The following is a 12218-nucleotide window of genomic DNA, read 5'->3' on the forward strand; positions in this document are numbered from 1 at the left end:
AGATGGGGAGGACGCCCGAGAGCCAATCAGGGGGCGGGAGGGCCCCGGTCCGGTCCCGCTGCGCTGATGCTGGAAAAGCCGCACGCAGGGAGAAAAAAGAAAAGTTCGTTTATTGAACGCTGCAGTGCGAGGGGGCAGCTGCAGCCTCCCTTGCACGGGGGAACGGGCCGGAGAAACACCGCATCCCCAGGAAAGGGCCGGGAGAAGCGACGGCCGCGGGTCCGGGCCTGGCTCAGGATCCGTTGGGAACGGTGTCTTCCTCCATCTCTTCCTCAGCATCCTCTGATGGGCCTGAAAGGACAGAGCAGAGTCTCAGGGCGGTTACTGTAAATGTCAGGTTTCTTCTCGGGGCAATGTTAGTTTTCACCCCTCCAAGGCAGTGCAGTCACAATGTAACCCCTTAAAGTACTGAAAAAACATCTACTTAACCCAAACACAGAGAACCATAGAACCGTTTGGTCAGGAAAGACCTTAGAGATCTTTGAATCCAACTGTACCTGTCAACTACGAAACCAGGTCCCTGAGCAATTCATCTGCCTGTCTTTTAAATCCGCAGCCTCTGCCAGTGCCCAAGAACCCTTTCGGTGAGGAAAGTTTTCCTAATGTCTAATCTGAACCTCTCCTGGCACAACTAGAGGCCATTCCCTCTCATCCTATCGCCTGTCACTTGGGAGAAGAGCCCAGCACTCAGCTTGCTACAACATCCTGTTAGGGAGCTGTACGCAGTGGTAAGGTCTCCCCTCCACCTCCTTTTCTCCATGCTAAATGAAGCAGTATCACTACTCAGGGTTCCCCCATGCACAACTCTCCCTCTTCCCCTACCTCAGCCTTAGGCATCAACACTTGGAACAGAGCCCAGGTATGCTTTGTAATTAATTAGTTAATCTCACTTTTTTCAGTGACACAGAGGAATTGTTCGGCGTTGGACAACACAGCAAAGCAAGCGGGGCTGACATTTGGCACCGACCTGTCCTGGGAGTCCAGGGTAATGGCCATGAACTGCGCTCGGGAGGCCAGGCAGAGGATAAGCCAGTTAGTCTTACAGATGTGATCCTCCGCTATGTCAGCCATAAAGTCACACGCATTTCAAACAGCTTTTCCAGGTCCCTTGCCTGGCCTTTCTAGTCTAACTCCCTACCCAGATCACATAAAGCATCGGGGAGCAACGGAGGGAGGTAGATTCTGTTTGGGAAATGATTAATATAAGCATAATGACCTGATTTCCGTTCTCTGCCGGGAATCTGGCCGGCCTGCAGCAAGCCCTTCAATCGCTCCACTTCAGCCAGAGTCGTAGCATTTGCTATAGCCGTCTAAAACCAGACAAAAGAACACAGTGAATCTTCACATACGGCATTTCAGTCTGACTAGAACAAACCTAACAAGATCTTTTTCCAGTTAAGTGGAGCCAAGCTTCTATAGAAAGTTCTACAAATGACACAGTTAAATCCCACTTCCCCCCTTATTAAACCAGGGGCTATCCTGGGAGAACTCTAAGCTCAGAGCAGTTTCATTCAAGATCTCTAAACAATGTCATAACAAGAAAAATCACAGGTCAAGCACCTAAACTGGAGTTAGGTGACATGGTTTTATCAGGGACTGTCAGGAGGGAGGAAACGTTGTTCCAGTTTGGATCCACAATGCTTCCTTTCCTTGCTTTTGCCCATCTATGCTGTCCTGACATATTTACCTTAATGGCTTCAACGTCCCCTGGGGAGGGCCCGGCTTTCTTCTTGTCAGTCGGCAGACCAGCCCCTGGATTGAAGCTTTGAAGGAAAACAAACACTCATTACACCCTGTGAAGAGTATGTGCTTCTCTTAACTTCCAAAGGAGGTTTGGAAGCATTGCAGTCAATCAAGTGTAGTATCTTATCTTTGTTAACAAACTGATACAGTGCAGAATTGCCTCCTTCAGAAACACCAGCAACTTGTCCTCACTGTCCCCCCACCTTTTCATCTGCTCGTAAATAGAGGCAGACCTTGATGTTACACACCAAGCAGGTGACAAAAGCTGTCCGAGTTGGATGTTGTTGAACACTCAGGTGGTTTGTGGCCATTATGAAAGCAGGGTGGATAAATAGAGTAACTGAAGTCGGGTCTCCTGTTCTTAGATATCTAATGTGATATTACAACAGGCTGTATTAAAGCCTACATGAGAGTGGATGTAAGAAAAACATTATCTGCTGCTGCTCTAAGGAAAAAAACCCACAAAAATCAGAGTGCCACAACTTCTTTTGCAGCTATAGAAAGACCTTCTATTTATTGAGTTGTTTAGTTAAATCACCTCCTTGTTCTGTATCGCAGACCTGAACCCCTTTCCACTCACAAACTAGAGCTGAAGTCTATTCATTACAGTTTTAACTGTCAAATATGTTCAATGTATGTTTTTATTTTACTAAGGATTTGGAAATGCTGTTGCCATACAGGATCTGAATCCTGATTTCCAAACAGGCTGATGAAAGACTAAACAAAGCACAGAACGTATCATTTAGGAATTAAACCAAATATGCATATATCTGTAAATAGCTTAACTGAAGATTCTCATCTGTGGTTTTCCTCCAAACTACAGCAGGTTTTACAGTTTATATTCGCAAATTTTAGTTGCCAATTATCTAGGGGGAAAAAAACCCTAACTAAAAATGGCCACCTCTCTCCACAGTGAAATAACAAAAAAAAGAAATCAAATTAAGGTTTCCTGCTTGTAGACATACATGAATCCACCCCGACCAAATATCTCTTTCAGAAGTATTTCTGTGATGTATTCACCAACATCCAAGAACTGGGATGCTTGGATAAGGCACTTCTGGCTACCAAAGCTTTTAAGGCATCCTGCCAGTAGATGATATTTGAGTTTACTGCCTAATGCCACACACAAAGGAAGTGGTGTTTCTGAAGGAGAATGCCAGTGTAAATTTGTTTTTTTGTCTTACGTTTTTGTTCTCCTGGCAATATCCTTTGCAAGCTGTGCACCCCGTTTGCCCTTGAACATTTTCTCTGCCTCCTGTCGCTCCTACAGCGATACCACACACACAAAGTTAATTTAAGAACATTGCATTTTGCAAAGCTTCTGTCCTCGCAAAGAAAGACGCTTTGGCTCATCTTCATCAGCAAACATGGGCAAGTGGAGATCAGGTGTCAGAACAAGCACACAAACATTGCCCAAACACTCAGACTAAAGGCAAATCAACTGAACGCTCTTAAAAGTAAGAAGTCTCTCCCACATTCATCTTCACAGAGAGCAGAGGGCTCTGTTGCCATTGATCATTTCTTTCTCTAGAGGTCTGTCTTTCTACCAACACCAGAGGGCAGAAAAGAATCAGACTAAACAAACAGAGGTAGTAAAACTTAATTATACATAATTAAACAGATTCCTTAATGGAATGAAACCATAAGAGAAAACAAAGAGCATGCTTTCAAGCCACTTAGGATGAACAGTTTCAATAAAATTTACAACTATGGCAAAAAGCTCACTGTTACTGCTCAACTTTCAAGGATGTAACAAGAAATAAGGTATTCATCTTGTGCCAAATTAAAAGAAAGGACACTTACTTTGAGTTTCACTTTTTGAAAATCCAGCACTCTGACCTGAGGAACTTTGTGGATCACATATAATCTGTAATGCTTCTTATTTGTTACGGGGTTCCTTAAAATGCTACAAAGTAAATAAAGGTTATAAAGAATTCAATATAAAGTATTTTAAAATAACACTTATATCGGATTACATTAATATACTTTAAATGCATTCATGTACCATCTGCTATAACAGACAACAAATAACACCATTAAATAAACCTAGTGACAGTGTGCTTTGATATTATGAAAACTGCAGTAAAATCTTGCGCCTTACTTTATCAATTAAGCAGATTTTATGGAAAAAGAACATAAAGAATAACCACAAAATACAAAAAAAACCCAATAACTAAACCATCATATATCCTACCTGGTCACTGATCAACTGAAAAATCATGGCACAAATCACTTGTCTTCTTCTGTCCCTCGCATCAAATAGTATTTGATTATAAAAAAGTCATTCTTTTACATGCGTTTTGAAGTATTTTGTAACAACAGCCTAAACCTTCATTTTTTCAGTTTTTAAAGGTTACTTCCATGCTTGCATATTGGTTTATAGTTACACCTCACTGGTCCAACAGTCTGTCAGTAACATAAAGCCTCATCCGTTAAATACCAGGTATTTCTGAAGCGCACTGGAAACATGGTTTATCAATTCGGGTTTTAAGCATAAAGAACCTGACCCAGCTGTTAAGAAGGAGAGCATTCCAGATCAAAGCAAAGAGCCAGGCCAAGAAGCAAGAGTTTAAACAGCAGAGGAAGAGGAGATTTTCTTTACAAGGTTACATACCTCAGGTAAGTCAACGATTTAATAGTTGCTAATGGATCCAGCTCACCCTACGTAATGGGAACAGAGGAATCGTAAGTTCATTTAGTGTTAAGGTTAATTAGAAACAAGACAACCATAAAATTTAAGCTTGTTTAGGTTTATGCTGTGTCGATAGCTTACCAATTCAGCAATGTTGTTGTTGGTAAGAACAAGTTCTGTCAGGCTGGGCAAAGCCTGTTCAAGGTTTTCACCAATCCGACTGAAGAACAAAAACCCAGAGGTTTAACTTAGGCCAGAAATCAGCAATGGTGAAAAGACACACAGAAATATGACAACACAGAGGATGTCCCTGTAAAACAGCCCACTGACACTAGGAGGAGGTTGGGTTAGCATCCCCTACAATGTTTTTTCCAATAAAGCTCGCAATAATTACCAGCCGTCACTGGCAGCATTAAATGCAATATGAGATTTAAGTTCATTCACCTGCTTTCCTGTTTTCTTGTCTTTATGGGGATGGTCACTAAAATCTAAAGTTCTGGCTATATTTCAAGCTGTGCCTGTTTTTTTCCCATAAATGAACACTTCTACACCTACCCAGCACTGAAAGAGGCATGCACGCTTCTCTTCCAAGAGCATTTTCCTCTGCCCCAGGGTCCATCTGGCCAAAATAAAACCGCTTACCAAATCCTGTTGTTATTCATCAGAAGAGTTTTCAGCCTTCTCAACAGAGGGAACCCATCCAGTTTACGGATCTCATTGTCAGAGAAATCGATTGCATCAAACTGGTCCAGAGTGGCACCCAAGTTTTCAATAACAGGGATTTTATAGCCTGCCGAGAGAGTGCAAGAGAGGAATTGGATGGTGGCCACAGAAGAGCAGAACAAAGTAGAGGCAGCGTGTGTAGGAGGCATATCTGGATGGCCTACGGTTGTAGACAGTCACAGTCAAAACACCTTTGGAACAACTCTCCTCCACATCACACAGAGACTAAACTCTTTCCCTTAAAGTCAACAGCCCCTGCAGCATTTTCAAAGCATGTCTCTAAAACCCATCAGCAAGCACCCCAAGACTCTCCCTGTGTGCGTGTCCTCAGCCCAAACTCACCCCATCCCCGGCCTCCCCAGTTCAGCAGCAGCGCCTACTCCCACTGAAGGCCCCACAGCCTCCTCTCCTCTACCCAGCCAGGACTCATCCCAGGCCCCATTACAGACCTTCCAGGCCCCCACTTCCTCTCCTGGGCCCCTCTACAGGTCCCACAGGCTCCACTTCAGGCCCCATGGGCCCCATTCTAAGTTCCACAGGCTTCATCCCTGGGCCCCACGGGCCTCATCCCAGGTTCCCCATGACCCCCATCCCAAACCCCCACGTCCCCCACCTCAGGTCTCCCCTGGTCCCCATCCTAAGCCTCCACCAGACCCCACCCCAAGCTCCCCACGGGCTCCGTCCCAAGCCCCCCCAGGGCCCCATCCCAAGTCCCCCACGGGTCCCCATCCCAGGCCCTATACCAGGCCCTCCATGGGTCCCCATCCCAGGCCCTCCACGAGTCCCAATCCCCGGCCTCCCCAGGCCCCCCCAAGCCCCGCGAGGCCGGCGCACCGCGCAGGTCGAGCTCGCGGTCTCGGACGGCGTTGGTGTACTGCGCCGCCTGCTCGATCAGCTCCGCCGTTAGCTTCACCATCGCGCCCGCTCCTGCCGCGCCGCCGCCGCAGAACGCACAGCCGAGCGCCGAGCCGCGCCGCGCCAGGCCAACCCGCCGAGCGCCGAGTCAGCGCGGTGCGAGCGCCGTCCCGCGGCCCGGCGGCGGCAGCGGCCCTTGCCCGGCCCGGGCAGCCTCGGCCCTCAGTGCCACGCAGCCCCGTGCCCTGCAGCCCTCTCCGAGGGTCCCGAGGGCGCCCCCCGGCTCCCCCTCAGTCTCGCCCCTAAAGAGCCCGTCACGGTGAATATTCGCCCTGCAAATAACATGGAAAATGACGGCAAATAAACTCTCCAAGACTGATTTTGGAGCATTAGGAAGCAAAGCGCCCTTCATCGGGGCTGGGCACTGCAAGGGAGCAATCCCCATGGATCGTGTGCAGCCAGGCAGGAGCTGGCACAGAAGGGTTTTCCCGCTAGTGCTTGGGTAGAAATTTTCCCAGAAATCTCATGCACATTCTATCACTTTCCAAGGTCGCATTTTAATGTTGTTATGAACTTCACAACAGTCCAATCTCTTCCTCATTTGGAGCTGCTGCAGCTCTGCCCGACCCTGCCTTAGAGATGGGGATGGTACCGAAAATGTCAGCAAATAAACTAAGACTCATTTTGGAGCTAGAAAGCAAAATCCCTTCATCAGGGCTGGTTAACTCGCGGGAATGATCTCCATTGATCCTGTGCAGCGAGACAAAAGCTGGGACAGAAGATATTTCCCACTTACAGGCTTATGTATAAATTTTCCCAGAAATCTCACGCACATTCTATCACTTCCCAAGGTCTCGTTTTAATGTTGGTATGAACTTCGCAGCAGCCCAATCTCTCGCCCTTCGGGCGCTGTCTCTAACTCTGCCGGACCGTTCCTGAGCTGCGAACAGAGGGGGATGCAGCGAGACCTCCGCTCAGCACAGACCGCACCGAGCACAAGGCGTTCTCTCCAAAGAATGGACAATGTCTGGGAAAACACTGCTTGGAAAAAAAATCATGCTGTCAGAGGGACATTGTGTCTAACTTTCAAAAAATACCATTACTTAGTTGAAACTTAAGTCTATTTTAGCTTAAATCAAACTATTCCACTTTTTGTAATAATAGCTACTTCTTGTATCCCAAAGTCACTTCCCTCAGCAAAAGTGACCCCAGGAACCCCTGGGTGCCCCCCAAGAGGCACTGGGGAGGGGGCAGCGATCCCACCTGGGATCCTGATCTCAGAGAAGCTGTGATGGATGGGGAACACACCACAGGCTGCAGCATGACATTCACCCTTTGCGTGCAAGATGAAAATGTGCTTTCAGGTGTCACTACATCCCTTCTAACCTGCTTTAGGGACTTGGAGAACAGCGAGGAAGAGCTGGGGCAGCTGAGATGGCTCACTCTGCCCAGGATCTCCACTTCAGTGTAAAGCAGGTTGCTAGGTCCGAGGCTGGCGTGCTGCCTGGCGTCAGTGTTGGGCTGCTGTGGTTGAGGCGCTTGGCTCCGCTGGCAGGGCTGGCAGCATTCGGGCTTTGCAGGCGGGTGAACCACAGTGCGGATGATGTAGACCAAAGGTGGCATGTGAAGGGAAGCGGTTGACCACCCCACATCCCAAATCCTGCTGAATGTCACCGAGCCAATGCTTCTGCAAGCCTGGAGAAATACATCCCCAGCCCTTAAGGCCCCCTGAATGAGATGAGGCAGAATGATTTCTGGATACACTGCTACGGAGGGAAAATTTTTTCTTGTGAGCTGTGACATTTCGGTGAACCCAGAGGGTGTGATAATAGGTTAAGTGAAGCCACATTTGGCACCACACAGCGATGGCTCATATTTTTCTCTTGGGAGCATCTAGCAGCATCACCCTGAGAGTGACGCCCAGCTCATTCCCCAGGACTGTGGCGTCAGAGCTGGCTCTGTTCTGGCTGGCGATCCCCGCAGAGGTGTCAGCTGGGGACAGGCAGCTCCTGTGCTCCCTTCTTAAAACACCCCCTCACCAAAGTGGTATGTGAAAGCTTTTAGTCAAGTTTTTATAACACCTGCATTTGTTTAAAAGCAGTTAGGAAAGAGCAAGGAAAAGAGAGGGATCTGTCATAAGCTGAAATGAAGAATTAGCAACAATACTGTATGTGACTCGGGAATCATACAGCAGTAAAGACAACAGAGCCTCTAGTCACATCAGGTGGTTGTTAAATGGAGACCCTCTTCAGCCTCCTGGAAAGCAGGTCTTGCCTCTGCCAAGGCCAAATAAAACACAGACCTTCCTCCCTTGGCACAATACAGCTGTATCCTTCAGCTGCACAGCCGTAATAGAATTGTAATTGAGAGCTGACAGATTGTTGGTCTCAGATGCTGTGTACGAGCTCTTCAAAGCCCTTTCTTTCCAATGGAAAGTCAAAGCAATGTTTTTTAAGATGTGCATTTCCCACCTGCCAACTACAAAATGGCAGATGGCCGGGGATGCGACCTCACAGCCAAACTGCAAACGAGGAGTCAGGCTGCACGAAGATTTTCCAGAAAACAGCTATAATAGATTTGTCTTTGGTACCAAGAAACAACAAAGAAATGGGCTTTAATAAATTGCCTAAATATGCATTTATCTTGACGATATAGCCACTTTGATCCTCTGAGCCTACCAGTGTCTGAGAGAATTTAATAGCTCCAAGCAAGCATTGCAATAGCTTGGATAAATAATCTGAATTTTATTACTTTCCAAGAATGATGGGAAACGCTGGAAGCTGATATTGTTGCATGAACTTGATGTGTAGAATTTGTTTCTCTTTCCCCGGGAGGCTGGAGGGCAGCAGGAAAAAGCTGGAACTGCTGGGGACTGGTCATCCTAAATTGTATTGCTTCACCCAGGGTATATTTAAGTTATGCCAAGGATGTAAGGGTAAACATGTTTGTTTTTTTGTTTTGTTGTTGGGTTTGTTGTTGTGGGTTTTTTTTAGCATTTCAGTACATCTAAATATACCAGGGAGCAGTATTTACAGGCAGGCTGCTGTGAGCCAGAGAAGTAAGAGGCAGAGCTGACGCAGTACTCCTGATTCACAGCTCCCGCATTTTAACTCTGTCACACAGCAACAGAAATGGAATTTTGTTATTTTATAACCAAAAAGGGCAAAAGCCAGAATAATTTCACCCCTCTTCCCCTTTCACCAAAGGGGAATCCTGGAGCAACAGAGGGAATCATGGTTTGTGATAAATCGTCAGATTAATTCATATTTATCATCTGATAAATGCAAAGATCTATAAGACGCACAAGCCCACAGCAGCACAGCTCTGAGAAAGCATCTTCCCTTGTAGGAGGGCTCTGCTCTTTTCATTTTTTCACAATTAAAAAGCTCAGTTCCAGATACACAGGCACAACCCTGGGCACCTGGCCCATGGTTAAACATTGCAAAACCCATAGAACAAACAAAAGCCTTCACAGCTCCCTCTCCACTCCTAGACACACCAGCAGCTCCTCTCCTTCCCCAGCCAGCCAAAAGATGAAGGTGGCCCTGCAATTCCCAGCTGCTGAGAGCTGCGGTGAGGCACAGGGGGCTGCAGGATGCTCCGTGTGTGGCTGGGAAAGGGCAGCAAGCCCCCCTGCCAGCTCCCCCGCCTGCAGATACATTGCCGTATGCTGTGCTCCACCACAACCAGATAATACACCCAACCACGCCTGAGCGCAGCCCCAAACCCCAGCCAGACAGCGCTGGGTGCCAGAGATTCCAGCCCACCCTGGCACAGGGCATATATCTGGGATATGAGTTTCCTCTGAAGATAAAAGACCTTTATGAGAACTAAAGTGAGGGTTTTGCAGGTGCAGCTCATTTGTTTCCCAGCCGTTTTCCCTGCAGGTGCTCTGGGCTGATCGGGAGGTCCGGCCGGGACAGCAAAATAAAAACGCACAGTGCATCGCTGCCCTGCCTATGGTTGGGATGGCACTGCATGAATTTGTAAAAAGCACAGATTCATTTGTCAAGGGAGATCAATAGTTTATTAACTTAAAGGTCAGTTCACCAAAGCTCCATCTTTCCTTGGGTTTCCAGGCAGGTAAGGACTGGGGATGGTGTGGCTCTCCCCTCCTCACCTGGCTGAGGTAAGCTTGAGCAGGCAAGCCCAGGCAGGGTCCGTGTCGTTGGAACTGAAACCAAGCAGGGATTATCCCAGCTCCAAGTGGAACTGGTGACAATGTGTACTGTGAATTTCATTGGCAAAAAGTTTAACTCGTTAAAACTATTAACAATGAAAATCAGAGCATGCAGCACAGGGAAGAATGTTTACATACGTCTGGTGCAAAGAGCGGCTCTGCAAGGTCAGAGAGAAGAAGAGAAGGACGTAAGACACAAAAAGATTCCCCACTCCCATATAAAAAATAGTCCACAGAGAAAAAACAAGGATTGTATAAGTTATTTTTTAAAAATCTGTAAAACAACATAGCCAAGGATATTTTAAACACAATTACATAAACACCACATGACTTATTATTAAGAGAGAGCATGAAAAGGTTTGTTTCAGGGAAGGGTTTTGTAGAATTCCGAGTTTCCTGGCCAGATCCCTGGAATGTCTCTTTTGGAAACAGATGCCCAAGAAAAATCACTGCCATAGACAGGAGGATTTTGTGAGATAGAGGGGAAACAGGGGAAGGATCATAACGCAAAATGCCAGAAGAGATTAATTGGGACACCATCTCGTTTAGAAGAAGGATCTAGCTTGTTCCAGAACTGAATTAATCAGCAACATACTAGCAGTTCCAGAAGGAAAATACGTTTCGTAGTAAGGCTGTGACCCCACAGGCTGATCCGTGCGGACGAGTTCCCCGAGTCCCTAAGACTCCCTGGAGGCACATGGGGTTTGTGCCCTGCAGGACTCGCTGGGCTGCCACACCTGCACAGCCACGGGGATCAGCTCTCGCTTTGGCCCTCAAATCTCCAGTTATTGCCATGGCCAGAGAGAAACAGCTACCGACGAATCCGAACAGGAGTGCCAGAGCAGGCTGCAGGGCACTGCTCCAGGAACCACCTAATTCATCGTTTTACATATGTACAGAGCACGATGCTGGCCGCTTGCAATGCAGGCTTATATCAGCCATCACCTAGCAGATAAGGGTACCAAAAATTGAGCCAGAAAGAGCTCTTTCTTCGCAGATGTGTGAAGTCCTGCATCCTTTGCAGTGAGGGCTCCCACCAGCTGCTCAGAGTGGGCAGATCAGTAGGATTTCCACGAAGAACCAAGCATGTATACACGGATCATGCACTGGTCCCTGCTCACGAGGAGTGTTTGAGAGTATTAATATCACCCCTTGCCTGCTGCCTTTCAGGACCTGATCACCCAGGGTACAATCCAACCTCTGCTTAACATATTGCTATAGAAACGCACTGACAGTGATATTAAAGCTATCAAACTTACGAGCGAATGCTTGACAGCACCATGTAAACTCTCCCAAAGCTGAAAAAATAAACTTTTGTCCTAAACATTTGGCAAAACTGGGCTGGCAGTTGGTGGAAGTCCTGGATGGATGCAGCCGTTGAACTTTACCCGGCCATAAGACACGTCTGACAGCAGAACTGCACAAACAGCTTCTTTTCACAGAGCTTATTTGATTTCACCATCTCACAGAAAGTCTTGTCAGCTGGGAGAAACAAGAGAAAATGAGGGCAGATTAACATTTTAAATAAACAAACATTGCACGTAACAGGCGGTGCAATTCGTTCCAGTGTTGGAGGAAAGAGAATTGAAAAAAAGAGTCGCTTTTTAAAGGCATCTTTTAATGAAGGAATAAAGCAGCTTTGCAGCGAGTAGGAGAATTACCCTCAAGACTAAACTATAACAAAATACAAACCTTTGGATGTGTTTGAGCAACAGGCAGATATCCAGCAGCTCTGCCACGTAACCTGCCCACCACAACCAGAGCCCAGCTTACTGCAGCCATATCCCAACAAGCTCAGGAGCTCCAGTGAAAGGAATCCCCCAAATCCCTTACTTTTGTTGCGGGCAAAGCACTATGGTGCCAGTGGTTCTGCCACAACTACTTACCATTGGTGCAGGTTTCGTTTGTTACACAGGAGCCACCAAGGAGGCTGAAACCTTCTTTACATTTGAGGCAGTTTCCACTGGAGCCCTCGCAGGCTGAGCAGTGGTCATCGCACCTGGGGAGAGAGACCCCGCTGTGGTCTGAACCAGCACAGAGACCTTGACCCCACCCATCCAAAATGGGCCATTGTCCAGAAAATGT

At 47.1% G+C, this 12218-nt stretch overlaps 2 protein-coding genes across 2 annotated transcripts in view; both read right to left on the reverse strand.

Annotated features, from left to right (window-relative positions):
• Window positions 1-92: 92 nt before the first annotated feature.
• On the reverse strand, window positions 93-6090 carry SNRPA1 (small nuclear ribonucleoprotein polypeptide A'). The gene is made up of 9 exons (XM_054077543.1): window positions 5933-6090; window positions 5018-5165; window positions 4517-4595; window positions 4358-4404; window positions 3547-3649; window positions 2928-3007; window positions 1688-1763; window positions 1217-1310; window positions 93-291 (listed from the first exon to the last, which is right to left on the reverse strand). The coding sequence occupies exons 1-9, from the start codon at window positions 6012-6014 to the stop codon at window positions 233-235; spliced, it is 768 nt and encodes a 255-aa protein (XP_053933518.1). The 5' UTR covers window positions 6015-6090; the 3' UTR covers window positions 93-232.
• Window positions 6091-9954: 3864 nt separating this feature from the next.
• PCSK6 (proprotein convertase subtilisin/kexin type 6) overlaps window positions 9955-12218 on the reverse strand; it is a 36835-nt gene continuing 34571 nt past the window's right edge. The window contains exons 20-21 of the mRNA XM_054077596.1: window positions 12020-12132; window positions 9955-11615 (exon numbers count right to left, since the gene is read on the reverse strand). Coding sequence (XP_053933571.1) covers window positions 11518-11615; window positions 12020-12132 — 211 coding nt within the window. The 3' untranslated portion in view covers window positions 9955-11517. The remainder of the gene's footprint in view (window positions 11616-12019; window positions 12133-12218) is intronic.

The sequence above is a fragment of the Cuculus canorus genome, chromosome 12, assembly GCF_017976375.1.
Source record: "Cuculus canorus isolate bCucCan1 chromosome 12, bCucCan1.pri, whole genome shotgun sequence".
NCBI classification, from domain to species: Eukaryota; Metazoa; Chordata; class Aves; order Cuculiformes; family Cuculidae; genus Cuculus; species Cuculus canorus.

Bases quoted from the DNA above. Each gene is read 5' to 3' on its own strand.
- SNRPA1 (XM_054077543.1), bottom strand. From the start codon at position 6,014: ATGGTGAAGCTAACGGCGGAGCTGATCGAGCAGGCGGCGCAGTACACC. The intron at 4,405-4,516 runs GTAAGCTATCGA...CCCATTACGTAG, and splicing joins ACAACAACATTGCTGAATTG to GGTGAGCTGGATCCATTAGC. The intron at 292-1,216 runs GTCATTATGCTT...CTGTCCTTTCAG, and splicing joins CGGCAGAGAACGGAAATCAG to GCCCATCAGAGGATGCTGAG.